The sequence below is a fragment of the Trichophyton rubrum genome (genome assembly GCF_000151425.1).
Source record: "Trichophyton rubrum CBS 118892 genomic scaffold supercont2.4, whole genome shotgun sequence".
Taxonomy (NCBI): domain Eukaryota; kingdom Fungi; phylum Ascomycota; class Eurotiomycetes; order Onygenales; family Arthrodermataceae; genus Trichophyton; species Trichophyton rubrum.
This window is the reverse complement of record NW_003456425.1, coordinates 1,568,153-1,596,152: the sequence shown is the minus strand read 5'-3', so window position 1 is coordinate 1,596,152 and position 28,000 is coordinate 1,568,153. Positions and strand designations below refer to the sequence as shown.

The 28,000-nt window shown below is 46.8% G+C and overlaps 14 protein-coding genes across 16 annotated transcripts; 5 read left to right on the top strand and 9 right to left on the bottom strand.

Annotated features, from left to right (window-relative positions):
* Positions 1-9: 9 nt before the first annotated feature.
* TERG_04485 (uncharacterized protein) lies at positions 10-1,785 on the bottom strand (the record flags this gene model as incomplete). Its single annotated transcript, XM_047748268.1, has 2 exons — positions 10-1,654; positions 1,769-1,785. 2 exons carry the CDS (start codon positions 1,783-1,785, stop codon positions 10-12), a joined length of 1,662 nt encoding a protein of 553 aa, XP_047604245.1.
* Positions 1,786-2,274: 489 nt separating this feature from the next.
* Positions 2,275-4,053, bottom strand: TERG_04484 (uncharacterized protein; the record flags this gene model as incomplete). The annotated part of the gene is made up of 2 exons (XM_047748267.1): positions 2,275-3,927; positions 3,982-4,053. The coding sequence occupies 2 exons, from the start codon at positions 4,051-4,053 to the stop codon at positions 2,275-2,277; spliced, it is 1,725 nt and encodes a 574-aa protein (XP_047604244.1).
* Positions 4,054-4,633: 580 nt separating this feature from the next.
* Positions 4,634-5,212, bottom strand: TERG_04483 (uncharacterized protein; the record flags this gene model as incomplete). The annotated part of the gene is made up of 3 exons (XM_047748266.1): positions 4,634-4,784; positions 4,869-5,077; positions 5,174-5,212. 3 exons carry the CDS (start codon positions 5,210-5,212, stop codon positions 4,634-4,636), a joined length of 399 nt encoding a protein of 132 aa, XP_047604243.1.
* A 252-nt stretch (positions 5,213-5,464) lies between these two features.
* TERG_04482 (uncharacterized protein) lies at positions 5,465-7,167 on the top strand (the record flags this gene model as incomplete). Its single annotated transcript, XM_003235381.2, has 2 exons — positions 5,465-5,542; positions 5,603-7,167. The coding sequence occupies 2 exons, from the start codon at positions 5,465-5,467 to the stop codon at positions 6,722-6,724; spliced, it is 1,200 nt and encodes a 399-aa protein (XP_003235429.1). The 3' UTR covers positions 6,725-7,167.
* Positions 7,168-8,394: 1,227 nt separating this feature from the next.
* On the top strand, positions 8,395-9,328 carry TERG_04481 (uncharacterized protein; the record flags this gene model as incomplete). The annotated part of the gene is made up of 2 exons (XM_003235380.1): positions 8,395-9,072; positions 9,119-9,328. 2 exons carry the CDS (start codon positions 8,395-8,397, stop codon positions 9,326-9,328), a joined length of 888 nt encoding a protein of 295 aa, XP_003235428.1.
* A 208-nt stretch (positions 9,329-9,536) lies between these two features.
* TERG_04480 (uncharacterized protein) lies at positions 9,537-10,451 on the bottom strand (the record flags this gene model as incomplete). Its single annotated transcript, XM_003235379.2, has 1 exon — positions 9,537-10,451. The coding sequence occupies one exon, from the start codon at positions 10,449-10,451 to the stop codon at positions 9,537-9,539; it is 915 nt and encodes a 304-aa protein (XP_003235427.2).
* A 1,075-nt stretch (positions 10,452-11,526) lies between these two features.
* Positions 11,527-11,862, bottom strand: TERG_08816 (uncharacterized protein; the record flags this gene model as incomplete). The annotated part of the gene is made up of 2 exons (XM_003235378.1): positions 11,527-11,712; positions 11,764-11,862. The coding sequence occupies 2 exons, from the start codon at positions 11,860-11,862 to the stop codon at positions 11,527-11,529; spliced, it is 285 nt and encodes a 94-aa protein (XP_003235426.1).
* Positions 11,863-12,252: 390 nt separating this feature from the next.
* Positions 12,253-12,936, top strand: TERG_04479 (uncharacterized protein). The gene is made up of 2 exons (XM_047748265.1): positions 12,253-12,461; positions 12,537-12,936. The coding sequence occupies exons 1-2, from the start codon at positions 12,381-12,383 to the stop codon at positions 12,768-12,770; spliced, it is 315 nt and encodes a 104-aa protein (XP_047604242.1). The 5' UTR covers positions 12,253-12,380; the 3' UTR covers positions 12,771-12,936.
* Positions 12,937-13,865: 929 nt separating this feature from the next.
* On the bottom strand, positions 13,866-15,035 carry TERG_04478 (40S ribosomal protein S1; the record flags this gene model as incomplete). Its single annotated transcript, XM_003235376.1, has 6 exons — positions 13,866-13,907; positions 13,997-14,098; positions 14,166-14,664; positions 14,757-14,782; positions 14,868-14,952; positions 15,022-15,035. 6 exons carry the CDS (start codon positions 15,033-15,035, stop codon positions 13,866-13,868), a joined length of 768 nt encoding a protein of 255 aa, XP_003235424.1.
* A 352-nt stretch (positions 15,036-15,387) lies between these two features.
* TERG_04477 (uncharacterized protein) lies at positions 15,388-17,624 on the bottom strand (the record flags this gene model as incomplete). Its single annotated transcript, XM_047748264.1, has 9 exons — positions 15,388-15,611; positions 15,669-15,790; positions 15,846-15,898; positions 15,948-15,977; positions 16,027-16,073; positions 16,124-16,141; positions 16,197-16,553; positions 16,609-17,019; positions 17,087-17,624. The coding sequence occupies 9 exons, from the start codon at positions 17,622-17,624 to the stop codon at positions 15,388-15,390; spliced, it is 1,800 nt and encodes a 599-aa protein (XP_047604241.1).
* A 1,144-nt stretch (positions 17,625-18,768) lies between these two features.
* TERG_04475 (uncharacterized protein) lies at positions 18,769-21,347 on the bottom strand. 3 transcript variants are annotated; one of them, XM_047748263.1, is made up of 3 exons: positions 19,955-21,347; positions 19,282-19,890; positions 18,769-19,218 (listed from the first exon to the last, which is right to left on the bottom strand). In XM_047748263.1, exons 1-3 carry the CDS (start codon positions 20,101-20,103, stop codon positions 19,167-19,169), a joined length of 810 nt encoding a protein of 269 aa, XP_047604240.1. In that variant the 5' UTR covers positions 20,104-21,347; the 3' UTR covers positions 18,769-19,166. The 3 variants fall into 3 exon arrangements, with proteins under 3 accessions (XP_047604240.1, XP_047606304.1, XP_047606305.1); XM_047749800.1 differs by having other exon boundaries at positions 18,769-19,453; positions 19,532-19,890; XM_047749801.1 differs by having other exon boundaries at positions 18,769-19,453; positions 19,532-21,347.
* Positions 21,261-24,017, top strand: TERG_04474 (uncharacterized protein; the record flags this gene model as incomplete). The annotated part of the gene is made up of 2 exons (XM_003235372.1): positions 21,261-23,654; positions 23,733-24,017. The coding sequence occupies 2 exons, from the start codon at positions 21,261-21,263 to the stop codon at positions 24,015-24,017; spliced, it is 2,679 nt and encodes an 892-aa protein (XP_003235420.1).
* Positions 24,018-25,822: 1,805 nt separating this feature from the next.
* On the bottom strand, positions 25,823-26,161 carry TERG_04473 (uncharacterized protein; the record flags this gene model as incomplete). The annotated part of the gene is made up of 1 exon (XM_003235371.1): positions 25,823-26,161. The coding sequence occupies one exon, from the start codon at positions 26,159-26,161 to the stop codon at positions 25,823-25,825; it is 339 nt and encodes a 112-aa protein (XP_003235419.1).
* Positions 26,162-26,297: 136 nt separating this feature from the next.
* TERG_04472 (uncharacterized protein) lies at positions 26,298-26,994 on the top strand (the record flags this gene model as incomplete). Its single annotated transcript, XM_003235370.1, has 2 exons — positions 26,298-26,553; positions 26,804-26,994. The coding sequence occupies 2 exons, from the start codon at positions 26,298-26,300 to the stop codon at positions 26,992-26,994; spliced, it is 447 nt and encodes a 148-aa protein (XP_003235418.1).
* Between the last annotated feature and the right edge of the window lie 1,006 nt (positions 26,995-28,000).

Here is a 28,000-nt window from a genome sequence, read left to right as displayed (position 1 = left end):
CAAGGGAGGCTAAAAGGCAACACCGCCTCCGATGCCTTCCGTTTCGGACATTCTCTGGAGATGACCGTCCGCAAGATCTGTTCTTAACGCGGCAGTCTCACATTCTCTACATAGCTTCTCCCACTCTCGAAGACATGCCCGCTTCACCCTCTGTTTTTCGGAAATCTGTTCTAAAAGCTTCTCCTTATCGGCTTCTAGCTGGGCCAGCCGCTTTTCTGTTATGGGATCTAGACCGGAAGGCAATAGCCTTCCCCCTGGAACGATAGCAGGAAGGCCAGCTAGATGATTAGTAACTCTTGGTGGCCGTGGATAGTTTGTGGACACTCCACTCCCATGCCTAAAGGGTGGTCGTGGCCTAGAATCATGGGCTGTACCGGGAGCAAGGCTCCCTCCTACACCGCGAGGGCCAGAGGGAGGGGGTCCATGATGCTGGGCGGCGGACGTATGGGAACTGCCACGTCGTACCATGCTAGGACCCAAGCTAGGACCGGGCCTTACACTTTCACGAGGCCCAGTAGGGGGCCCGTCTCTGTTGAAAGCCGGCCCAGATGCACCTTTGGGCCGCGTTGGAGCTGACAATAGAGCCATATGCCCTCCACGTGCGGACTGTCTCATCGACCTTGAAGCCGCAGAAGGGCCAAGAGGTGGAGATCTCCCTTCGGGAACGTTTACACCTTGGGATTGCATTGATGTATTGCTTTCGCTGCGAGAATCCATCGGGGATTTAACTGTGCTTTGACCACGGTCATATTCATTATCGACAAATGACCTTTGCGGTTCGTTTGAGCGAGGTGATTGCAGACGATGATTGCTTGGGGGCCGTCTAGAGGGTGACGGAGGCCGGCTGGAAGGTCTCCGGTTTCCCTCAGGAAAACGAGATGCATTCGTGTGAGCGTGAGGGCTATCATATTGTGGTCGTGACATAGCGTGGGGTGGGCCGTGCACTGATGAAACTGAGTAATTGCGATTTATTCTTTCCGGAACAGGAGGAGAGGATCTTCGGGATGTAGCTGCCGAGCCATGCGCAGAGTTCGGACCAGAGCGTTCCGTGATAGATGGCGATCGCGGAGGTGGTGGCGGCCCTCTTGCGCCTGTTGGATCACCTCGTGAGCTTCGTCTATCAGTACTTCTTGACCGCCTGCGGCCATCCATTCTTGAATCTCGCTGTTGCATAATCTCATTGAAGGGAGGTGACCGTGGTCGGTCGAATCGATTTCGTGGAGGTGAGTTATTTCGTTCTCTCTTTGGTGCACGAGGTGCGTTGATGGTCGAAGGAGAGGGATCGCGGCCACGCTTCAAACCTGGACTCCGATTCCTATCAAATGGCGGAGGTGATCGTGACCTTCTGTTAAATCTTGGAGGTCTATCACGACCGGGGGATGGCCGTCTGAGAGGAGAACGAGGTCTGTTTCCAAAATTAGGGCCTCTCTCACGGCCTCTGAATGGGGGACTCCTTGAGCGTGGCCTGAAGTTATCTGGGGAGCGGCTCCGTGGCCTAGGCCTGCTTGAGGGTGCCCATGTATCTGCAGAGGGCCTCATCGGCGACCGGTTGCGAGGTGGAGAGCGAAATGACCAGTTATCAGGACGGGGGGAGCGGCGGAAGTTGCGTTCCAGAGGGCGATAACTCTCTCCTCCACGGCGCGATTCATCAAATCTAATGAGGGTGTTAGTTTCATGAATATTGCATCAACAGCCGCATGCAAGATGCAAGGGACTCTATTAGGCTGTGGCCCTTTAATTGACAAGCCGTCTGGATTTTCTTGCGAACCTTCTATCACGATCCATCATTGTCAGCAATTAGCACTTTCCGGCCTGGAACTGGCGCTTGGTCTTGGAATCTGCAAGGCGCTCGGGAGTCAGCGGCGCTGTGGCTAGCTGGGGGAGGGCCTGGAAGAGTTAGGGCAAATCAAGCTTCGAGAGCGTCGTAACCACAGTCAACAAGGAACAAGGTCACAGCGTGCCTTGGAGAATCTCGCGGCTCTCTGCTGTCCTCTTAAGCTATATAAAGGATTATAAAATGCGATCTTTGCCGCCGAGCCGCTAACCCACATCAGGAATAGTATAGAATGGCGCTTAATTATCAACACGTGATACTACCTGGGCGCGGGTACGGTACCCCAACTATCGAGGTAGAGATTGTAGTAGTGATGAAGGAACAATCATATTTCTGATTACTGAATAGCTGCTGTATTGTTCGCCTAAAAGCTTATGTTTTTCCATACATTATAAATTGCCTAATTCTTATTCATACTGTACATAGTTGATACCCCTACCTTACCGCTTGGCTCGCCTCTCTTCGTCTTTCTTTAATCGTTTCCGACTTTCGTTGGCAATCATATCACTGAGATCTTCCTGGAACCAGTTCGGATTCTCCTCCTGCTTTTTCTGAGAATTGTAAAGATTCTTTAGGCTCTCCTTGTCCAGCCCATGGCCTTCCAAAACTTCAGGGTCCACGGCCACATCAACATCACCAGGTCTCTTTCTCTTTCGGTTCTCATCCTCTTCTCCAAGAACTGGGAGATTGGCTGTGGTTCCTTTAAGATCATAGACCCTGTCACCACCAAAAAATCCCTTAACTTGGGTTTCACGCTCAGGAATGATTTGATAAGCCGATCGAGGTTGTGTCGACTCTTCGGTTTCTGTGCCCCTATGATGCTTCCGAACATCAAATTCGCCAGCAATGCTCTGTGTACCTCCGTACTCGGAAGGTATTGATGAAATCATGCCACTTGGTGTCTCCAGACCACTTGGCGTTTGTAGCCCTGCACCAACGTCCTCATCTTCCTCTTCCTCATCCTCGTCCTCTTCGCTGTCTTCTTCTTCTTCCTCATCTTCTGGCGGCTGCAGTTCTCCCCATAAATCCTTCTCGACAGGTTCCCCTTGTTGTACGTTTTGCTGAGTCTGCAATACACCAAATATGTCACCACCATACAATGGTCTGTTGTGTTCATCGACCGGGGGTTTTCCATATCCACCAGGATGGTAACCCCACATTGCGCCTGGAGGTGGCGGGGCATTGAGACCAGGTATTTTGATGGCAGGGTATGATGGTGGAGGGCCAAATCGTTGTTGGTTAATTAACCAAGGTGGTGGAGCTCCTGGGGGAATGTTTAATGCCTCCTTCAACTCGTCACTAAGTTCTCCGGGCCGTAGGTGCTTCAAGTTCGTCTCAAATTCTTTTCCTTCGTAGTAAACCTCGCCATATCTTGTCAACTCTGGTTTTGTCTGGAACCGGAAAAATGCTTCGTAAAGTTTCTGATAATCGATGTCAAGTTTCCCCATCTTAGGCTGTACCCTCTCACGCTGTTTTTGTTTGAGAGTCTGCTGATCTTGTTTTTCTAAAACAGCATCTCTCATCTCCGCGATACCAGTCTCCTGGATGAATTTGGGGAGTTGAAACGCGGCCTTCTCGATTCCCCTCTTTGAAGACAAGTATTCACGTTTTAACGACCAATGACCCGGGACAGGCACGACATTGCGATAAGTTTTAATATGGACTAAAAGCTTTGGATCTGAGGCATCTGCGTCTGTCCACTCCACAGCCTCGGGTTTTCGAACCATGGCCTTCAACTCCGCAACAGAGAGTTTATTCATCTGCTTGCGCTTTTTCTTCGATATTTTGGTCTCCGCATTATCCTCTTCCTCTTCATCTGGAATGTCATCTTCATCGAAATATATCTCTGGTTTATCTGATTTTTTAACAGTCGAATCCTCCGCTTCACTCTGGTCGAACTTCCCCATCACGTCCTGGTATAGCTGAAACAGTTCATTGTCTGCTTCAGCCGGCGCAAACATGGTAGAAGCATAGTCAAGTTCGTCATTTTGTTTCCAATCCTCTGGCTTAGTCTCGGTTTTGACAGGATTTGTGACGGTTGCAGTCTCTTCGGTTTGGGTTGTAGGTGTCTCGGTGTTACTTTTTGATTGCTCCTTATTACAAGTTAGCTCCAACTCATCCATGTGATGATTCCGGTAGTAAAATACCTCGGCTTTTTTCGCCTTCTTCTTCGCTCTCCTTTGCTGGTTCTTCGACAGCTTTGCGGCCACGGCAGGCATGGTGAAAAAAGTAGCTGTTATCACAGCTCAGATGAGCGCTTGTGGGAGATAAAACCGATCAGTAAACGTAATTGCAATATACGCGAGAGGACTAATGCGATCAATCCGGTATCTGTATCGTTCGTGTAATGGGGTTTGCGACTGTAGGTGTTGCTGAAGATTGCTTGATTTCGTGGTCCCTAAATAGCTAACTGGCATAGCCGTGGCGCGCGCTCAATAGATCAATCACGTGATATAGATTTTTCTCCCTATGGCAAACTGACATTATTTGCAAGATGAATTTCCTTAGGATAGAAGGAAACCTGACTCAGCATATCTCAGAAAAAGTCATTATAAGGGTAAGGTAGTAGGTAAGTTGGATAATTTATGACATGTGCGCCGTATAACCTCTGGTAAGCATAAATCTTTACCAGATGCTAAATGTGAAGAAATTCCTTGTAAAACAAACCCGTTTATAGTACAAATATACATCCAATACAGTTCCTACAAAATTAACTATCTCTTTTTCTTCGCTGATTTGGACTCTATAAATTGATATTGTTAGTTTTTGTGGAGAATTTCTGACAGTAAATTCGGGGAATTACAAGGGCAAAGGTTCCTGATCACGGGAGTATGCGTATAGGTGTAGAATAATGCAAAATACTCCTAGGGGGTAAGGATTGTTCGTACCTGCTGCTGTGCGTTTCTTCTTTGGCGCCCCCTTTCCACGGAGCTTCCGTCTGTAGTCAAGCCTGTTAACGATCGTCCCAGCACAAAGGATGCCTCTGCTTTACTTTCAGAGGGTATAGATATGTTGTATGTTTGAGAGATCGTACATTTGGTTCATTTCCTCGTGATGTGACCTCAATGGATCAAAAGTAATGAGGCCCATGGGTCGATAGGCCCTTTCAAGATCTTCGAACGTCACGGTCTTTCTTGGGTAATACGAAGCAAGAGCGGCTCCGCGTAGTCTTTGGCGTAGGATCTTATTTCCAAGACGAAGGTTTTCGGGATTAAATGTATGGGAGAAAATGCGGCATTGGACCTGGTCAGACCGTGCGTATTAGTTGATATTGTCTTCAAAAATGCCTTGAGCAGGCGTAAAATTTGGGCATTAGCTAGAATCCAAATGAGTGCTCACCTTTAACAGATCCAATATCCGCGATCTAGGAGCCGCCATTCTGTCAATTGCGTGGTTTGAAATTAGTTTGAACTTGCTGCAGTGAAAAAGACGCTTTCTATCATGTCGTTGACGGGTTTTCGAATGGCCTTGATGCCCGCGTTTAGACTTTCTATTCTTGGCATCGGCGCGGCTAAACTTGCCGAGCGACCTCCAACACCAGAATCGCAATAGAAAGCTCCAAATTCACGAATCGTTCAAATTTTACCTCTCTACCAAGTAGGATATTTGTTGTATTTTTACTCTACAGTGATGGGAACTAAACGGATATCGGAAGCTGAGAGCTCTCAGAACAGTTCCCAGAATTCTAAACGCATAAAAAAGGAAAAGGTATGCAGCTATCCAATCCCGCTTCTTCGGGTTTGAATAACTTATTGGTATTATCTGTAGAGAGGACCTCAAGAGAAAAAATCCAGCGAAACAAGAACGAATGACCGTCCTGCAGACAAGATACCAATCCAGTTTCAGCTTATACAACTCCAAAAAATTACCCAAAATTTACTCGCTCAATCAGATAATATCGAAAGTATAGAAAAAGAGAATGCGAAGGACCTCATAAAAGGATTAAAACGCATCAATAAGGCGTTCGAGAATTCAGAAAATACGTCATTAAATTATACCAAGCAGCTACCACTCCCATCTATACCGAGTGGTTTACCGTCACCAGCAGGCACACGTTGCGATGGCAAATTACCTCTACTACCTCCTATCGGGGATGAATCCTTGAAAACAGCTGTATTTACCCACACTGGCATCATGGAGCGAGGACCAATATCCACTCAAACCTCAGAGAAGACATATGACAGACTAGAAGTACTAGGAGATGCATACATCGAACTCATCTCGACTAGGTTAATATGGGAAAATTTCCCTACCTTGCCTGCTGGGAAAATCGCACAAGCTCGAGAAACTATGGTGAAAAACGAAACTCTAGCTGAATACGCAGTAGCATATGGCTTTGATCAGCTACTAAAGACCAGTTCGGATATAAAAAGCGTCCCAAAACGATGGACAAAAGTAATGGGGGATGTCTTTGAGGCCTATGTTGCCGCTGCCATTATAGCTGACCCCAAGGGTGGGCTTCGGGCAGTAGAAAGCTGGCTAACTCAACTATGGCTGCCAAAGCTTGCGGAGGTGAAGGTTCCTTTGGCATCAGTGACACTAGCGCAAGGCAGCAAAGCTTCTTTCAAAGACAAGCTTGCCGCCACGGTCATGAGCAGAGGAATAAAGCTGCAGTATCTTGAGGAGAAACCACGCCAGCGCGAGGGTGGATTGGTTACTTCTTTTATTGGAGCTTACCTCACTGGATGGGGCTATGAAAAGAAGCTCCTCGGGTCCGGAAGCGGTTTGAGCAAGTCGGAGGCAGGAAATGAAGCGGCACTTAATGCCTTGAACAATAAGCCTCTAATTGACCAGATCGCTGCAAAGAAGCGAGAATACGACCAGAAGATGGCAGCTCAGAAGGCCGCCGCCGCCGCAGCAGCAGCGTCAAGTGCAGCAGAGACAAGCTAACATGTCTGCATGCGCCAATGACCAGAGATATGATGGCCCACGGGTATCCAAAGTCCTCCTTGCCTCTATGTAAGAATGTCCATGGAAGTTCGATAGCTGAATGAGCTGTGTACAAACTTGAATTATTGCATCTCTCCGCCAGGGTCTCGTCCCCGTACGTACAGTTTTCAGCGTGATAACCCAAGGATCCTCAGCTATGAATACACAAACCGCAAGTATCGTTATTACTACTAGATGTCGGAATTTGCACACATATTTCTAAACAAAATAAAAATCTCCCTAAGTGCGGTATCTAGCAAGGTGCTCCTTTGATGGCCGGCCTCCGGAGAGCCGTCCGCTACGAATTACATCCGCAATCTGAACAACAATACTACCTATCAGCCATAACTTGCATGATGCCATCCCCCTAGGACGGGGAGAAGAGGCTGAATGTATAAAAATAGCTCTGCAAGGTCCCGGCTTAGTCATCAGAACTGACCAATCGCATCCACATGCGACGACCCACTCTCCCGAAACGGCAGTTCACGCAAGTGTTGCTCCCGTCGGTTCAGCAACTTTTGGCTGCATCAACTTCAACGCTTGCACGTACTTCCTAATCCGACTAAGCGACGCAGCGGCCAAGGAGTGTCGACTGCCGGCCGTCCGCACATCATGGCGACGTGTTCACTAAAACTACCTGGCAAAGGCCTGACCATCGTTCAACGTTCACATCTCTCTTCCTCTTACTCTTGGTGATATCTATTCAATGGATGCTGAAAGGCGAAGACGTCTACAGATAGCCGCCGTAGTTGTAACTGTGGCAACGATTACAGTCGCGACTCACTACATGTGTCGGCTTCAGAGGCGTCATCGTCTACACCGGGAGCGCGCACAACTGTCTCAAGTCCCTTCAAAACGCGCCAAATCCGCAAGGCGTCGTCAACCTCGTGTCTCCCAGGCTCCGTCAAGATGTCAAGCAACTTGGCTAGCTGACTAGGAGGAGACTAATGGGGCGGTGAACTGTACAGGGGGGGATGCTTTGTCTTCTACAACACGCGAGAGCGATGGAAGTGCATATGTCGAAAAAACCAATGGCTCTCTGATCCGACTGCTATCCTCTGATAGGAGCTAAATCAAGTTTGGAGTTGCAATGACGTGGAACTAACTAGCTGATTCCTGTGATCAGATGCTATTTTTCGTTTCTATGGTCGACTCTTGGGCCGTCTGGGGGCTCGCCAGGCAACTGCATTTTTGATGTAGTTCTGGGCATAAGTTCGATGCAATGCTTCATCTTGGATTACGAATTTTTTAGAAATAACCATCGTGTGGGGCCAGACAGACGTTTTATTTCTTTAAGCTTAAATGCGAGCAAATGCGAGATTGGTACATGTTCAGCCAGGGAGTTCTGCATAGCCTCTCCCAAAGAGGAAATGTTTCGCTCCATGCCTATCCACGACTGATGGAGGTGGATGAAAAGGGTATATAAAGTGTTTCTCTGTCCTGTCTTGTACTTGTTCCTTATTTCTTGAAAACATAGCATAACTTTTGGCATAACACTTAAGTCAGTGCTGTTCTCATCCTTATAATATAATTATCTATACACATCTTTTTTGACTTCTGTGGTGTAAACAGTGCTAGCGATCTTCGAGTCTTCAGCATCAATACACTGCGCCAAATAAACCCTCCCAGCAATGCCGGACCAAAGTCTCTATTTTTACAAGGCCTCGTTGCCTGCAGCAGCCGTCTTCGCAGTGCTCAATGCTATCCCGGCAGTTTTCCTCTTCTACACCACAGTTATTGGCCCCAAGACAGGCAAATACCGCAATGCCTCGTTCTTCATCCCCTTGTGCATCGGCGGTCTTATGGAGGTATTGGCATATATCGTGCGCTGCATCAGCATCAAGATGGACAGAGTTATCGCCCTTTACGCAGTGTCAAGTTCCCTCATTGTTGTTGCACCGGTTCTAGTTTGCGCAAGTCTCTATCTCCTCGTCGGCAGGCTGGTCAGAGCTGGCCTCCCATCTTCTGGAAACCAGCAACGCATTCTAGGGATTAATCCTTGGTGGCTACCGCGTATATTTGTCACATCGGATATTCTGAGCTTCTTGACGCAAGCCTCTGGAAGCGGAATTGCGGCGTCCGGAAACTGGAAGGGAAGCACTAAAACAACCGGTGAAAATGTCCTGAAGGGCGGTTTGGCTTTACAGCTGATCACTTTCACTCTGTTCCTGGCGTTAGTTGCTCGATTCCATAGTCGTGCTAATGTCGTGGCTAAGGGTGGTGTCGACAGCGGTATTTTCAAGGTGCTGCTGGGATTGTATATATCAGGATTTTTTATAGAGGCAAGGGACCTCGCATCCCCGAAATTTGTGATTTCCCTCCCGGACAGTCCTTCTTCTAACACTCTGCATATAGGTTCGATGCGTATACCGTCTCATAGAGTTCATCTTGGGTATCGACGGTTATCCTTTTCGCCACGAATGGCCACTATATGTTCTTGAAGGGTTGCCCATGCTATTTGCAATGTTCGCACTCGCATACTTCCATCCTGGAAAGTGGTTGCCAAACGAATCGTTGAATTCCGAGACAGATACTGAGGAGATGCAAAACAGAAACGGGTATTAAGTGATAGGGATACGTCTTTTCCTTTCTTTGTTGCCTTAGAGAACTCATTTCCTGGATTATTAATTTTTCTTCTCTATGTCCCCATCACAAAGGGCCATGTGGAGTCATATTTATCCCCCTGGACACACATCACGTCTTTACTTTTTGACAGCCTGAACAGCGAGCTTTATTGTATTTTTGTTAATCGTCGAAGAAATCTGGGAATGGGTTAGTGAGATGTGTCTGGTATTATTTCATGTATCGGTAGCGATATTCTCCCATCATTGCATTTTTCAACATGATCCAAAAAGGTTTTCAGTAACTTGCTCCCTACTTCGTTGGAAAATATTTTGTACTCCATTCCCCAATAGGCGATAGCCTCAATTGGCCACCTCACATACTTCTTAAGGTGAGACGGCAATTTTCTATAAATGACATCTACCCATTGGACCTGGTATAATGTCACTTCAGGCACCCTTGCGCGCGCAGGGATAACAGATAATAACATTGGAACCATCATTGTCTCAATTGCTATATGGTAAGCAAAGAGTATAAGGGTTGGGGTATTTTCGGCTGATATGAATTTCGAAAACTGACTTGTACTAAGGTTGTACCACGCGGAGTAGTTTTTTTCATATATCAGAAAGGTATCTTCAGAGGAGTTTTGAGCGGCAAAAAGAGTATCGAGTAGACATTTCCAGAAGTAGGTATGGACTTCATCTTCCAGCAGTGGAACTAGTGACTGCACTGACTTGATCCCACTTTTCAACAGAATCGGGTTGATATCCAAGTTGTTAGTGATCTTCGGGAGAAACTCATTGAGATCTGCAGTCTGCTCCACAGGGAATACGCTTTTGCCCGCGTCCTTCTGCTTTATCCTAGTCGTGATCAGAGAACAGCCACGGATGAATACCACGAAATCAACAAGTGCATCGAACATATATCCCGATTGCATAGTTAGAGCGTAGCAGGCGGCAAGCATAGCGTCCAGCTCTTCGCTGCTGGGATCTGGCTTCGCCAGAAGTTGGTTAAGACCCTTTATAGCCTGTCCCCGGTGTTCAATTGCATTTGCATCAGTGATCGAATCTCCATGCGGGCGAATGACGGAAAGATGTGATGCGCCTAGGCCAAGAATGGCATGCATAACGAACTCATGCTGGAAATTAATTTAGTGGGATGGAGAAACCCTGAATTGAACTATGGAGAGGCCTGGAGTTACCTGGTGGGCAAGGAGCGGTATAGATGCTACCCAAGCACTATCACTACCGAATGGGAGGTACGGATGAGCTACCAGCAAATAATGGTGGAAAAACCCCATGTCTCGGAACGAGAACGGCGTTGGATTTGGCTGAAATTGAATAACCTCAGTAACCCCATTACTATAATAATTGCTGCCCCGTACTCCATGCGCCGGATACTCGCATTGCAGCTGCTTTGAGACGCAATTTTCACATTCGGGCTTCGTCTCTGAGCACTGTTTTACTATGGTCAGCTAAATATATCGGATCTATGAGAGATAATAACTAACAAACCTTGATTTTACGTGACTTGCAGTTATAACAGCCAAAGCGAGATTTGGCATGTGGCCGCTTGGAAACTGCTTTCATCTGACCTCTCGGAACAACCATGTTCATCCCCGTTGAATAAAACTAGTTTGATGAAGCGACGTTGAAGCTGCAAGCATCCACATTTGCGTAGAGCTGCCAGTGACTTGACGCCCACACGCTGTGTATACCCTGAAGAGTATATATAGTTATTGGCACAGTATTGGAGCCCCAGGGTGACGAAAGCAGTTTACGTACTCCGTAGTCGTCCGGCTGGATGATAGGTAAGCGGTCTCCGTTGGCGACCTGGCCTAAAAACTGCAACACGAGGAAGGGCAGCACCTTAATGCATAACATATCCGGGCAACTGATGGTTATATGATATGTATCTGCAAGGCCCAGTTCCCAGTAAACGAAAACCGTGATGAACTTGGTATTCATAGCTATTGCAGGGCTCTGTGCTGGAGCCTGAAGCATCGAAGTTGAGCTTGTGCCTCACTATCCGAGATCTATTAATATCCGCCAATAATCGCACTAGTTAGTTAATTAGTTAGTTGATTAACGAGTTAACTGGTTAACTGAAGATTTTATTGTTTCAGGCCGAGGCAATAGAAATCGGAAAAATAGCAGATTGTCGACGGGTTCTATGGTTACCCAACTTGCGACATCATTAATTTACTTCGATGCTCCTGCAGGCAACCTCGCAACCGGCTTACCGGGGCCGATCAGATGTTTCAAATCTTTTTTACTGTCCTTGGGCCTCCTTGATTCCCAGTAACTAGCCAGTTGGCTGAGGTCTGAATCGCGGCCCATGGGGACATCTTGTGGACCACGAGAGCAGATAACCGCAATCTTCTGAGGCTGCATAACCAGCAATTAGCAATCATTCATAACCGGCTCACTGTTATTCACCCATTTCTGGAAGAGATACGTTACCTCGTGAATTGCACTCAGTAGCTTTTCCTTTTTGTAGGTACACACAACGTGGTGTAGGGAATCTTCGGAAGCCATGTTCACGTTAAAGACCACGATGCCGGGAGGGAACCCGCTAAAATAACTATATGCTTATGATGAGCCAATGGAGAGATGGGGGGTTCAATAACTATGCACCATCGATATAATGTACTGGCTGTTAGATGCAGCTGTGTAGTAGAGATGAAAATAAAACCAGTGAATTGTAGTTAGTTAACTAAAGGCGTGGCCCGAGCTCGGACTCCATGAAAGATTTTTAACTACCTAACCTACTATCTAATGGATTCAAGATACCAGCAGGTGGATTTATCAGTGACCCAGATACCTTACAACACAAACATGCTCTCCCAGAGACATTTAGTGACGTCGTTGAAAGCGTTTCGTCTTTTTTCTGCTTCCGCCAGATCCTCTCTGGATTTGGCACATCATGTCTTTCAAAAACCCCAAGCTGGCGAATCCAACGGAAGACCGATTATATTCATCCATGGCCTCTTTGGATCCAAGCAGAATAACAGGGGCATGAGTAAGTAAGCAGACACCGCTTGTCTATTTTCGACATGCTACACTTATATACTGATGCAATCCGTACCTGGCACAGGGTTTTGGCAAGCCAACTGGGAACTACGGTCTATGCTATTGTGAGAGAAGCATGCATATTAAATTGGGCGTGGATTTCAGACGAGATCTCAACATTGACAGGATTCATAAATTAGGACCTTCGAAACCATGGTGATTCACCGCATGTACCGGAGCATAACTATGATGTTATGGCGGATGATGTTGAAAATTTCATAAAGAACCGCAACCTGAAGAAGCCAGTACTACTGGGTCATTCAATGTTGGTGCTCAAGTGTATCATCGCCCCTGATGGAACTACAAACCTGCTAATAACTGCATTAGGGGAGCCAAAGCAGCAATGCATCTTGCTCTCCGTGCTCCGGATCTGATCTCTGCAATTATATCCGTGGACAATTCGCCAAACAAGACTAAACTAAGTGAAAAATTTCCGGCATATATCAAATATATGCAGGAAATTGAAAATGCTGGCGTAACCAAGCAGAGTGAAGCAGACGAGATTCTGCGGCGTGTTGAACCGGTGTTTTTTTTTTTTTTTCATTTGCTGCCCCTACAATTCTATGCGTGCACCCTGGCTAACACCTAGCTAGTCACTTCCTATTCGGCAGTTCCTTCTTACAAATCTCGCCAGGGAGCAAAACGGACAGGCTCTACGGTTCCGAATCCCGTTGGCAATTCTTAAGGAATCATTGCCACATCTAGGAGACTTCCCCTTTACTCAATCAGATACCGTTCAATTCGGCGGTCCAGCTCTCTTTCTTCGTGGAACTCGAAGCCGATATATCACAGACAAGTCGTTTCCTATTATCCGACATTTCTTCCCGAACTATAAGCTAATGGACGTTGATGCTGGTCATTGGCTAATATCGGAAAACCCTAAGGCTTTCAAAACAGGCATGTCAACCCGGTGCTAGTTGATTTTGTGACAAGCTATTACTAACTTTTGAAATAGCCGTCGTGAATTTCATGAAGTCTCTTGATTAAGCGCTGAACTACTCACCATGACATTCATTAGTGTAGTTGTATCGTGTTCGAAGAGATTAAAACTAGATCATAGAGACGGAGCATTTTGGCTTAGATATCTTGGTGGCCATTATATATTACCACAGTGGTACAAGTGGTATTGGTTACAACTAAGACTTGGTAAGTTTGGAAAAATACAGGTCATAGTTGGCTTTTAATCATGAACTGTTTGGATAAGGAGGCATAAAGGAGGTTTGGTTAACATGGTCAAAACACCGAGGAGAGGGTACAGAAAAACAATTAAACAGCAGCGCCCTTTGTTATTTCCCCTTGAAGTAAAGAAATAAGCTCTGTCATTTATATCAAGACCATACACAAGGGAGGATGGGCGTTGAATTCATTAATTGTTAATTCCCTCCCAGCTCTTAAATATGACCTAACACTGACCACGACTCCTCCCGCTGTTATTTCCGTGGTAGTAAAAGAGACATTATTTTAGATGCTTAGACGCTGTCCAAAACCTTCTCCTTGAATTCTCGCTCAACCTGTTGCAGATAAGTTAATATTGATGCTGTGGGGGAAAAAAGGAAAGAAAAACAAGTAGTATATAGAAAGATTGATTGACTTGACTAACCTTCTGTCCCTTGTCATCAGTGCTGGACTCGCCGTGGAGAGCCAAAAGAGCACCCAAGTCGAACTTGGGTGACTTGAGGAGCTTAACCTTACGGATGTGAACCTATTTATCGCATATCAGCACAGATCTCATCTTGTATAATTCAGCAGAATAAGGGGGCTAAACGCACGTTCTGGAGAGGGTAGATGCCCTGGGTGGACTTCTCGATTTCGCGACCAATAACCTCGGGGACGAGCTTAGTAAGCTGGGTAAGAGTGCAGCTGGATGCCTGGCGCTGCATGATCTCAGTCATCTTCTTACGAATGGCACGGATCTGAGAGCTCTGAGCATAGGTGGTCTTCTTGATCTGGTTTGGTCGTCGCTTGGTGAAGGCAATGGCGAAAAGGCGGACGAGGTAGTCATCGGTGGTCTTGACGGTGACATTGGCCTCGATGAGGGTTTGCCATTTGCGGACAAGAGATCGGAGCTTGTCAGATGTGAAGTCCAATCCGTGGAAGTTGGTCAAACAGTTCTTTCCCTGGACTTCATCGACACGTAGCTTGACCTTGCGGAAGGAGTGGGCTTCATCCTTCTGGAGATCGGCGAGAGAGACCTCAAAGACACGGCCCTTCAGGTAGTCGTTTGCGTTCTTGAGACCAGTAGTTCGGTTGACGAGGGTTTTACCAACACTTTACACAAATCGAGATCAGCTCGCTTGTTCTTCTGCATTGAATTCCGGGTAGGAAGGGGGGTTTTCAATTATCTAGATGGAGGGTCATACTCTCGGACTTGGAAAGTGGTAGGGGCCTATATTTATTTCGACTCGTTAATCATCCATATTCCAGTGCGATTAAGGTCACGATATCGAAACCATCAAGGAGTCAGCACATACCTTGACAAGGTACTCGTCCTTTCGTGTGAAAGGGTCCACGGTTCTCTTCTTGAGACCCTTCTTGCCCTTCGACAGACGCTTGTTCCTGGTTTCCGCGGTGGTTAGAGAGATTTCCTGGCGGCGGTAAACACGCTGTATAGAAGGATATGCTCACTTTCCAACAGCCATGATTGCGATTCGGGGTCTATCTTTTGCAGTTCCGAAAGACAGACAATCCGTTGGGCGTCGATGGGTTCAAATCGTGGTGGACGTTGTCGGCGTTGTGATATTGAAATCAAAAAAATCCCACAAACTTCCCACTAAGCGAGTTGTGCGCGCTAGCCCATTTTCCGATTGTGTGATTATGTAAGGCGTAGGGATAAGTTTCGCGCTAAACCGAATATAGACACGTGAAAAAATTTGTCATGAGATGATTTGATTATGTAATTCGTATCAACTGAACTCAAAACTCGCTATATAGAAAGTGCACAATTCGTATATCAAGAAAAGTCCAAAGATGCAACAACCAAAGCCTGCCCTTCTAAATAAGACCGTAGACGGAGGTATTTGAGAGTGCAAGAGTCACCCCGAGTGAAGGATTCAGCCTGTCGAAAGTGCCGGCTTGATCGATCAGTGCTAATAGAGTGTTAGAACGGTGAAGGTATACACCACATAACTTTCCCGGATAACTTACATCAACATCATCCCACTGACGTCCTTGGACATTCGAAAGCTCTTCTAAATTCATGACTTTACCGCTTGTGACTATGGAGATTTAAAGTTAGTCTGAGCATGGCTTAGGTATGTGGAGCTGAAACTTACAGTAACCAGCATGGATCTTTGCATCGATCTCGACTCTGCTGTCCTCTGGTATCAAGTTGTCGGGAATGGGTACCCGTTCAATGATTGGAATGCCTTGTTCAACAATTGCATCGTGTTTCATGCTGGGTAAACATTAACCCTACTCGGGCACTACAGTCTTGACCGCGAAATACTTACTTGGACATGCTGAGCATTCGATCAATCTTGGTGATACCCAACCAATGCAGAATCTATGCCATGGTTAGATGGAACGTTATTGGAGACAGTCTTAATACTTACATCTGGCATTAAAGCTTGGAAGCGCATATCCTACTATTTATTAGCACACTATTTGGACTATGAGTGACACAGGATGTACCTTAACACCAGCGATATTCTCTGTTCTCTTGAAGTACTCGCTTGCACCTTCAACAGGGTTAGTAATACTCGAGAAATTGGAAAAATGAAAGACATACGATCAGAACCTCGTTTACCTGATGGACGTTAGTCAGCGTGCAATTCAATGGTAGATGAACGGAGTGAACTTACGGGCATTATAGACCAGATATTTCGTGACTTCACCGAGTGCTCGTCCTTCCTTTCGGAAATATATGACCACACCACTGCCACCCTTCTGAGCTTCCTTCACAGCTTCTTCGACTCCAAAAATCAGGTACGGACGACAGGTGCAAATGTCGGAACCGAACACATCACTACCGTTACATTCGTCATGGACGCGCAGAGCAAGCTTGACATTCGGGTCGGACATCTTTGCGGGGTCGCCGAAGATATACACTGTCAGCCCTCCAATTGGCGGCAGGAAGACTTTGATGTCTCCTCGGGTAATGAGTTCTGGAAACGATCCACCGGTGACCTCAAAGAGTGCACGCCGCAGAGTGCCCTCATCTACAACCAAAGCAGTTAGCACAAGCTAAGAACAAGCGGAAACCAGAGGACAAACCTATGCCAAACCGTTCAGCCACACCAGGAAGGTACCAGACTGGTTCTACAGCGACCTTGGTAACAGCCAACTCTCCCGTCTCATTGAGACAAATTTTCCCATCGGGAACTAGTCTGCCTGAACGAACACTATCAGCAAGCTCCGGCAATTTCATGTGCGCTCGAGTGATGGCGATGGTTGGACGGATATCCAGCTGATGGTCTGTCCTCAATTCGTCGAAGAGCCATGGGGCAAGATGACCCCACGGGTCCATGGCAACTATCTTTTTCTTATCGCCCCATTGCGGGAAAGGCCCAATCTTCGTTGCGGGTTCGGTATTGGTAAAATCAGGTCTATGTTCGGTATCTAGATTGTTGCTAGCGACTGCGAGAGCATGGTAGATCGAGTAAGATCCTCCGTGCGCCCCAATGGCTACAGGGCAAACGAGGCTTATTAGCGGTGAACCTTTAAACGTTCAAGGAGTGACGTGTCACCTTACCATTTCGTCTTCGAACAGTATCATACTGTCTGCTGACAACAACAGGCCCTCTGGCCCTTGGATCCATGTTACCCCAGTCCATTTTGATAGGATCAATACCTGATTGACCTGGATAGGTTGTGAGAATTATGCGAGATGTTCCACCACGCTTTGGAGATTTAACTGCGGTGGGTGATCTGGGCACACCCGTTGTGTCCTCTGCAGCAGACCTCAGACGCCCATCCTCCTGAGCACCTGATGTAGGTATTGATTCTGGTGGGAATTCTCTATCCAGTGATTGCTCCTCTGTCATCATCTTCGCAATATCCTTGTTGAAGGATATGTTCTCGATACGCCCATTGATTGCGTCCAAAAGGAGACTTAGCCTTCCATGGTCAAGCTCGAGTCTCTTTACTGCCGCCAGTACCTGTGCGAGGATAGGATTCTCTTTCTCATCAGCTGTCTTGAATGGTGGATTCTTCGAGGTATCAGGGTTTCCTTGCTCAGTCGGCGTCTCCTTCGGCGCCGTCGGTTCGGTCTGTTCGCCTTTAGACGTCATTACTGATCCTAATTAGGTCAGATAGATAGTGTAGGAGTTCGCCCGAGGAATAGAATTCTGTCTGTGTGTGCGAGAGAAGCTCTATCAGGGGTCACCGCTTGTAGGAAAGACAGCAATTATCCAGTAGCTAGAACCAACTCCAACGCCTGAGCAGGGAGAAGAGGCCTTATATAGCCAGAAATTTAAGAAATGACTGGTTATCAAAAGAAAGGAAAAGAAGTAAGAGGAAGAAGAAGTTGAAAGCTACATAGAAGTGTCCAGCATCTTTATATCCTTAGAGGAACTAAAGAAGTAACACTAGTCTCGTGATGCGGGGAGTATCAGCTTCCTTATCTGGAAATTCTGATTGGTCTCAGCTTTAAAGTGGGTCAAAATGATACACTAGTCTTGTCCTGGACTAGCGGAAAACTTAAGCCTTTCTTTAGCTTAGTCAGTTTGACGTTTGTTCAAAGTCACAGAGACAGTTGCGACTTCGAGCCAGCAAAAGAGACCTAAGAAGCAGCAGGACTGATATCGTTAGAACCACTTCCTTGGTCGAGTACTTCCCGACCTCAAATACCAAACCACACATTACGAAGACACTTGAAAAGCCGTTACCTGGCTGGTTAGTGAAAGATTCCCCACTAATATCAGGCGAGCTACTCGATATGGTGCGAATTCCAGCTCTCTCTTTACAACCTATAAACCCGTGCTAAGATTCCTCTTCTGTTCAGGGAAAACGCAAGAAGTCATCGCGGAACACAATTAAAGGCCCCAAAAAGGTTCGCTCTCGCCTACCACCTTTGGTCCATTCTAAAATTTTGGGTGTGCGTGCTAACACTAGTTTTTTTGAGCAATACAGAGCGAGCCGCTTCCTACGACCTTCGACTGCCTATTCTGCAACCATGAGAACTGTGTGCTTGTGAAACTCAATAAAAAGCTGGGGTTTGGGAATTTATCTTGTAAAATATGCGGGCAGCGGTTTCAGACAGGCATCAACTGTATGTCTTGTGATCCTTTCCTGGCGCAGTATCTATCTGAACTAACCTCTGCCTTTTCCCCCTCAAATTATAGATCTTTCTGCGGCTGTGGATGTATACTCTGATTGGGTCGATGCTTGCGATGCCGTTGCGAAAGAGGGGCCCAAAGAAGGGACGGGGTCTAGTGGTGGCAGAGCGGATCATGATGGCCCTTCTGCTTCTGCCGCGCCAGCTATAATTGATGAAGGACTTGACGATGACTACTAGATCCTATTCTGTTCTCCTCTACCTTCTATCCGCGGGTATTTTCTTTTTATTTGGCGTTCAGGATGGGCTTCTTTTCTGGGGCTAAGTGGCATATTTATCTGGGCACATGCATACATATAATTACGGAAACCCTTAATGGAGTCATCATTTTCGTTCTAAGATATTTCATAATGATATATTGATGTGTGTGACAACCTGGTATTTAGCCATCAGATTGGTACCATTCGAGCTTCAAGCTCGGCTTCACCGGACAGGGGATGACACCCGACACCACCATACACTTCAACATCCCATAATTGCAGAGATACCATACACCCTAAAGAGTATAGTATCTGTCTCCAAAATCACCCAACCCGGGTATTATATATCTAAAATGTGGGGGTTAGCAATGTTGAGCATTAACAAAGTGCCAAGTATGACGGAAGACGAACTTCTTTTCATCCAACCCTTGATCGATGAACGCGGTAACAACCCTGAGTTTTGGGAACCTCTCAGCAAAGTCAGCAACTCCCGATGGGCTGGCAATGAGATTTATAAATAGAATGTGGTCTTCTGGTACGCCCTTTGACTTTAGAACTTCAACCGCCATGGTAGCAGAGCCGCCTATTTCGAGTCTGATTAGTATATTGTAAACAGTTGAGACATCGCTGTATGGAAAATCCGCTACCAGCTGATCCTTACCAGTAGCAAACATCGGGTCAAGCAACAACACCCATCTCTTTGATATATCCTGTGGCAGTTTTTCATAAAATAGCGCCGGTTTGCATGTCTCCTCATCCCTTTGTATCAGAATCTTTCCAATCCGAACGGATCTACAGCAGTCACGAAGACCCTGCTCCATTGCCTCGCCGGCACGCATGATGGAAACTCCGCATATTTTACCCTCGAACCCAACTCCTCCATAAGTATGGCCGACTGGGGTCGTGACCGTCTTCTGCACGACAGGGAGATGATTCAGCCCTTCTTCGACGAGTAGACGGATGATACGATTAGAGTAAAAGACAAAATCTGCTCGACAGGTCCGCTGGTCTCGGATCATACTGTTTTTATCCCGAAAGCAAGTTAACCAAGAGTCCAACTGCTCATTAAGCTAGATAAACTCACGTCAAGAGAGCAATTAGCTGCGGTGTCTGTGGTAGCACACACACATTCTCATATTTCACGGCTTTCGACACAGTAGCAAGCGGTTTTTTATCATCTGGCATAGATAGTGGCCCAACTCCCCTGACTGGTCCAGGTTCGTTGGATGCCATAGTGATTGGTTGATATAGCTTTCCACCAGCTTCGACGTGGACAATAGACAACAGCTCCACCTATCCCAGAACACCCCTAGCAAAACCAAAGTGCGATCACGAAAGTATATAAGTATATAACCGCTTCACAAGCAGCTCCGTATGATATCAGAAAGTTGAGGAAATTTTGATAATCACTGCGTGGGGAGAAGAGCTTTGTTTAACGAATGATGTTGTTCAACTTATGTGCGGGGAGGCGCTTAAGCCATGTGATGAGGCTTGAAAACAGTCAAGACAACTCGCTAGCTATTATATAAAAAGCGAAGAATACGATGACGGTGAGTGTATCCTCGAGAGCGAGCTGAGGACATATTCTACATTGAGTTACTTTACCTCTCGAGTTATTGTGCTCTCGGTTGTTGTTTTTGTTGCTGCGTAAACAAGAGGCACCTGAACGTTTACCCTATTTAGACAGGCTAGATTAGCCTTTTGAAAATATTTTGCAGGAGACCCCAGAGGTACGTCTACCGTACAAAGATTTTGGTCTGATACTGGAGGCTTTGCTGGTATCTTAGACCATGCACTTGAAGTAACAGTCTTCAGTCTTTGTCTAGGTTTAAATAATCCAACCTACGGCGGAGGATGAGGCTGAACGAGATCACGGGGTTTAGCCACTTTCGACAGGTTAACTTACAGACCAGCCCACCAGTTACAACTACCATCGCTGCCAACAACATTATCAACAACTACAGCTATATAGCCGGCCTCAATTCACACAAGGACTCGGATGAGCCGATTCTAATCTAATAGATGTTCATTGGTCAAGCTGTATGAGGGTATTTTGCTGAATTTTTCATGGAGATACTGTAGCGGCAATTTATCGGTACTGTCTATGCTATCTTTCATCTACTAGAATGCGCCGTACGCGTTTGACAGACTGTCGCTGTCGCATACAATGCAAGAAAGTGAAGAGCTAATGAATATTTATACTGATTTATTAGGCCAATCTACCTTCACAAAGTAAGATACGAGCGGCCTTCCGATGACAGACCCTTTGATCCGTTACTGCGCGCAAGTTTGCGCTACCTTCCATCATACGGCTCGGCCTCTATAAAGTCTTAATTTGGCCTTACCTTTGCTTTCCTACCAAGTTCTCGAAAGGAGAAACGGGGTTAGACATGCCTACAGCCGACAAATTCACGCCATCGCGTAATATACGGACCTATGGTAAACAGGCGCGCAGTGGAGGAAGCAGGTTCCTGGAGCGCATTCCCAGTGACGTGAATAAGGCTCACGCGAAAGTAAATGATTCCCCGTTGGCAAAAAGAGGGCAGGCGGTGGTGACTAGGAAAAGTGACGTCCGAGATATGGGTTCTTCGACAGCTATGCGCAATGCGACATCGCCCACAACGCCGCGTACTCCCAAAGAGAAGAAGGAATTCGACATATATGATGTTCAGCTGTCCGACGAGGACCGTCAAAGCCGCTCTCAGCCATGGCTTAAACGAAGGAAACTGAATACGCCCAAGGCTGTCTGGCGGTCAGAGGAACTCGATCAGGTTGCACCAAAGAACACCCCGCCACGGAAAGTGATCACTTATGATACTGCCAGTACCCGTGGGAGCAAAGATGCGGCGTCTCATTCTATACATGAGAAGAAACTTCCTGAGGTTGAAGTAGTCATCCGCTCCCCGACTAAGTCTAGACGGGATTTTAAGACTCATACCTCGAAACAGAATTTGGAGAGATCTCCCTCTAGATCGACAATGCAAGGTGGTGCTAGCAGTACCTCAACGAACGCGCAGTTTATAGCTGCAAGTTCGCGAGATCTTCCAGTACGGGAACGACGACTAACCACGCCACCGAAAAAGGTGCCGCGATTGACAAAGTCTTTCTCTACGGGTACAGACCGACTGAGGAATGCCTATGACCGTTTTGGTATTGGAATTGGGGAGGGGCGTGATAACCCTGCAAAGACGATCACATCTACTGCGGAACGAAAACGGATAGTTGATGCATTAGGCGGAAGACAGACGGCAGATTCTTCGAGTGATTCGTCGGGTGACGAGGGATCTGCTAGGCACCGGATTTCTCGGGCGAACTCCCATAGCCCAGTACAGTCCGCTGACCAGCAATTTACAGTTGATACCATGTCATTAGATGATGCGGGAGCTACATGTTCTAAAGGTCAGAAACAGCACAGCATTCATAAAGCAGTCACAAGCGGGCTAAAGGTGACTTATTCTCGACAACGATCCTTTCTAAACGAGATGGACACAATAGAGGAAATAGGTGGTAATCTATTTGATTCTGGGTTCCCTCCTCCGTCTGAGTCAATGGCAAGCAAGATAAGTGGCTCTTCAAGCCAGTCACCATTTGGCCTGGCACGCCAAACATCCGCACTTTCGGCCTGCTTGGAAGAAGAAAGCATGAGCGGCCCAAGTACGATACGGAGTATTCATGAACTCCGTCGTTCCGGAGATAATGCAAGATATCATGCCATGATCGACACCGTCTTCGAAGATATTGAAGACAAAACAGCTTCTATATCCAGACAACGTAGCGGAATGGTTCAGTTATGCACAAAGCTCTTTGACGCTCAGTTTTCGCAACGCTTCCTAAGCAATGCCTTAGAGAAGCGATTTTCCAAGATAAAGCGCAGAGAATTTGATCTAGTTCGCGGTTATCTTACTTCTTGCGTCTATGCTTTATTGTTAAGCTCTGGTTCGATATCACCGATGACGTTACAGGATTGCTGGGCACACATTCTTGCAGTGGCTCCATCCTTACTCAATGAGGGGAAAAGCATGATTGAACTTGCCAAGCGGAAGGACTTGAAGATGACGAAGGCTGGTAAAGCGGATATCCAGGATATTTGCGACAAGTTAACAGCAAGCAAGATCTGGAACAGCCAAACACCCTCCGTTATAACGCCCCAAATATTGACACTTCGTTGCCTCGAGTTATCTGTCCGCAAACTCCGCGAGACGGGTAACTCTATGGAAACTATGCCTGTTTCTATCTTGCGCCAGGTTATCCGTATTCTGATCCAACATGCGTTGATAGAAGATATCCAGGGAGCAGGCCCAGATGAACTTCTTATTCTTGAACTTACACTTTCAATCCTAGAGTCATATACTATACACACCATATCATTGGACGAAGAACAACAAGAAGCACTAAAACCTCTTTCAAAATTGGGCCACTTACTATCAATTTTAGGGCACCAGCAAGACGTTCGATGCAGGCAGATCCAAATTCTTGAAATCCGACTAATTCTCAACGTTACCAACAACAATCCCACCCTCTGTGAGGAATTTTCTACCCTCAAGTTTATCGAAGCGCTCGCTCATATTGTCATTTCCAACTTCCAATCCGTTGGAGATGAAACCATGGGACCTCATAAAGAATCATTGCTGGATACAGTGATATTAGCACTTGGCGCCCTGATAAACCTTACTGAATGGAGCAGGGCAGCTCGATGTGTCTTGCTTGAGTCACGGGTAGATAATATTACATTGATTGACAGGCTTATTCCACTATTTACCAATGGGCTAGAAGCCATAGCAGAGGTGAGTGATTCGTACCTTAGTTTCCAAGGTAGAACTAGCTTTCTGTGGGGGTTTCCCACGTTGACACACTTTTTCTAGGCTGATTCTGTGGTCCAAACGCACTCCAACGTTGCATTTGGATATTTATCCGTCCTACTTTGCACTGCTTCTCTTGATGAGGAGGCACGTTCTTATCTACGCTCAACCATACAGCCTCGTACTTTTGAGCGTCTTCTAGGCACGGTGGAGGAATTCCTTCATTATCATCGGAAAGTGGAGGATGAGCTTCATGAAGCTAGAGGGGATGCGGAAGATGCAATGACAGGATTCACGTCTAGGCTTCAGGGGATCGTTGATCGCATACGTAATGCCGACAGAGCTTGAAACCAGGGACGGATGGTGTCAACGATATTATGAACTATGTGATATAGATTATGGCAATTTTTGTTAGATATTCTTACTTATATCCCTTGTTTCCTCTGAGAATTGGAATGTGACCAGATTCAATGTGGTTCCCAAAGTACTACTTGATGTATAGAGCCACCGCACCTACTGCATGTTCAGCCTCCGTAGCAATCCGTATAGCGACTGCACTTTTTGGCATGGGCTCCATAGACTATGTATTTCAAAACATCAAGTACCTCTAAAGAATAGTACTAACAAGTAGATGTAGTTAAGTAGCTTAGGTAAATTCAAGGGTTAAATTGATCAAAAGGAGCCGTTATAGTTTTCGAAAGGCGTTATGTATCAAAGACAAGGCGATGAGGATGGTTACAATTTATTCAACACATGTAAAATTTCCATTATAGAACAGTCGAAGTTTACCAACTGCCAAAACCTTACAACTATCTACACTGCGTATTGAACATGTCGAAAACTGTGGCGAGAAACCGAAGTAGATAATACCCCACGCAGCCTCTTGTCGGGCCGTTCCGCAACTCGACATGCCAAGAGCAACCTTGGAGGCTTCAGAATGAATGGACAACTTCGTAGTCACTCTCTTCTAAATTGAAGCTGAGATAACATACAATGAAAGGTTGAGTTGATCAGCTTACAAAAAGAGCCACACTTAGAGCTCGGCCTGCATTGATATTGAATTCGGACGACAAGCCTGAGGACCAGCAAGATTACGTTGCGTACCACACCGTATTCAGTGTAATGTTACGGAGTAAAACCGAGAGATCTCCCCATCCGTCATAAAATCCCAGGACTTCAGCCTTTGCACATCTCTTGCCCTGCCTGTCCAGCGAGATGCGCAACTGTGGAAATCACGGCATTTGGTTGAGGCTGTTCCATGCTCGTTTATCGGACGAACCTCGGGATAGCCAAAAGGGGTTTACTGACTAAGCAATGTCAATTATCACATGATCGGAACTTCCGAAGGGTCACGTGCAAGCGTTAGTATTTGAATTGTAGGATCACTGATATGGTTCGTTGATTCCAAAAGCCCCAGTTTCGTTCTTCAAGCATATCCAAGGCATTCAAAGCTCTTGGGGGTGCCGTGGCAATGACGAGGAATGGTTGCTTGACTTACTCAAATTCCCAGTGTTCAGGAAAGCCAAGAGATCACCAGGAGCTCCGAGGCATGAAAACAGCGTCAGAAAATAAGTATCAAATAGAGCGGCCTTTGAAGAAAGTTGATGTCGAATATATTGGTAGCATACGTGTTGATGACACAGACCCCTCCTTAGAAGATATTTCCCCGAATTTGAAGTTGAAATAAGCAGTAGCTAAGAGTAGTAGAGTAGCACCCCTCTGTCTCAGATGCCTGCAAGACGTTTGAAGCGAAATTAGATTTCCCACGGCCCATACCGACGGAGGTTGTCTTAACAACAACTACCTTTGAACGTCCAGGGTGGAAATATTTTTTAATGGCTAAATCGACTAGAATCCGGGAAGCTCCGTGGGATAATAAACAGGTAGTTAAAGTTCCGCTTTCTCCGAACACATATCCGAATGCAAGTTAAGAACCAGCGGGACCCCCTATATGTCGCATGTCAGGCACCTAGCTTTTAGTGTTTCCGGGTTCGCGGAAAGAGGGGCGCCAGCGCTGACGAATATATATCTTTCATGAATAATATGACTGCAAGGGGAAGGAGGAAAAAGGAATTGGAGTGCAGATATCTGACTGCTTGAATAATGGGTCGTTGGGATACAAAAGGCAGATGGCCCACATCAGGGTATGATGCTTAGCAGGTGTATACGGAGTACTCCGTAGTAGTAGTTAAAACTTCAGCATCATTCGGAGATAGCAATCGTTGTGGAGATTCTTTTCTGCCTAACAGTCGGTTAGCCGGCGAGAGTGGGAGCTCCATGACGAAGAAGTGGAAGGATGTCGCATGGCCTTTTTCTCTGAACCAAGCCAATGCTGGACAGGAGTTAGGGGGGGCCATATCGTAATGATAAATCCTTTTAAGGGTGAAGCATGTAGCTGATATATGTAGTGTAGTTAACTTATATGCCGCCCCACAGCCTGTCCCTAATTGCAACGACAACTCGAGTAAAAGGCGGAGGAGAACCCCAGCCATGCCTTGGTCTGGTGGCCGAGCGGAAGAAAGCAGTCCATCCCACTGCTGCGTTCTCAGTACTAGCGGAGTAGCTTATTATTGCTGGAGATGAGGGCGTCCGGAGAGTGCGCATCGCATCTCAGCATACCACGGACGGATGTCTGGGTATATCCCGTGGCTGATCTACGCCCTCAAGCGCCAACACGGTCGAGAAGGCGGTGGCAAACGCCCTGTGAGTTCAACAGGTCTGTCGAATGGGAGAATAGGCAGCTTCGGGGCCAAGGCCACGGCCAGCCATGTCGTGCAAAGACAGAGCAGCGAATGGAAGATGCAAAGTCGAAAGTCGACGATGCGCACAAGAAGAGCAAAGGCCGAGACGCAGCCAGAGCTGGAGAACCTAAAGAAGTGCTCACGTGAGGCGGCTGAAGCGTCCTAAAGCAGCAGGTCGAACGTCGCCTCTTCAACTTTCTCGCATCCACGGTTGGCCAGCAGCTCCGTCCCTTGCGCCTCACAGCCACTCTCCCGCTTCCCCAGCAGCAAAGGGATGGGCAAAAAGGATAGACAGAGAGATGGATGCACGACGGCGCTTCCGGTAGCTGGATGGCCGTCGCGCAGTGCGGATACGACAGATCACCTTGCAATAATACGCCACCGGTCTTGCAGCTGCACTGTTCACGAACAACCTAAGACAGGCACCGGAAGCCAAAATGAACGAACTCGCAGGAAGGCAAGGAGACTCGCAAAATAAGTCGAGGCGGATGTACGGCGGTGGATCAGGTTCTGGGGCCGTTCAGCTGACCAATGCCGATCCTTCGGGATGGCTTCTAGAAGGCGACGCGAGCTTAGCTGTGTAATTATCACGCAGGGAGAAGGGGGTGTAGAGGTAACTTAGTTACACGGGTGTGTAACTGGGCATGTAAGAGTACAAGCAAAGAGCCTGCAGGCAGGAGACGAGCAGCCGCAAGCAGAGCGGGAAAGGGGAGGAGAGGAGAGGACGCGAGAGGTCGAGGCATGCCCATCCCAAACGCAAGTTATGACAAGTTTACTGATGAACGCTGGCTAGAGGATTTTAGATTTCCAGGCGTTTGTCTACTGGGCTCGATCTATCGGTTTATTTAGATCTCATCTGATCCAAGCATCTGGGAACAGGTCAAAGCAGGATTTTTCTTTTCTTTTATTTTTTATTTTTTATTTATTTATTTATTTATTTATTTATTTATTTATTTATTTATTTATTTATTTATTTATTTATTTATTTATTTATTTATTTTTTTTTTTTTTTTTTTGGTGTCCATGAAAGAAGGCGGCCAAGGCTCTGCTATGTACCTACCAATGGAAAATGGAAGCAAAGACGCGGGAGAGAAAAGTAAGGTGAGAGCAATGAGAAAATACGGCGAGAGGGCCGCCAGCTTGACGGGCGTTTCAAGAGCTCCCTGTATCCCTGTGCAGGCTATTTCAAACTGGACTGACCGGTAGATAGATCACAGAAGCAACGAGGTAGGAAGAAAAGGATAGCAGCGCTTCAAAATGAGAAGCCAGGAAAAAGCGAGAGGCAGAGGGAGCATGCCAGGGCCCAGGACGGCATCACCCGGGGGGGGGGGGTCTAGGAGAGCCTCGGCGGTCTCGTCTCAGGCGGCAGAGCGAAGCAAACAAGACGCTATGCATGGCCGAAACTCTTGCTGCGCGTCCTTAAAACGGTGGCCAGCCCGCGGAGTGTCTTGCTTTGCGAAAAGGGCCCAGACGCCGGGTTTTTTCACGTGGAATATTACGGGGTTGGGCTGTCCATGTATTCCGCTGGTATAAGGCCGCCATCCGGTATCTAAACGGCCAGGGGCCCGCGAGCGAACTCCACGCTCCATC

Coding starts and splice junctions, on each gene's coding strand:
- TERG_04479 (XM_047748265.1), top strand. CDS start 12,381: ATGCTACACTTATATACTGATGCAATCCGTACCTGGCACAGGGTTTTG. Junction 12,462..12,536: donor GAACTACGGTCTATGCTATT/GTGAGAGAAGCA, acceptor TTCATAAATTAG/GACCTTCGAAACCATGGTGA.
- TERG_04475 (XM_047748263.1), bottom strand. CDS start 20,103: ATGGCATCCAACGAACCTGGACCAGTCAGGGGAGTTGGGCCACTATCT. Junction 19,891..19,954: donor CAGCTAATTGCTCTCTTGAC/GTGAGTTTATCT, acceptor GGATAAAAACAG/TATGATCCGAGACCAGCGGA. Junction 19,219..19,281: donor CAAGGGTTGGATGAAAAGAA/GTTCGTCTTCCG, acceptor CCCACATTTTAG/ATATATAATACCCGGGTTGG.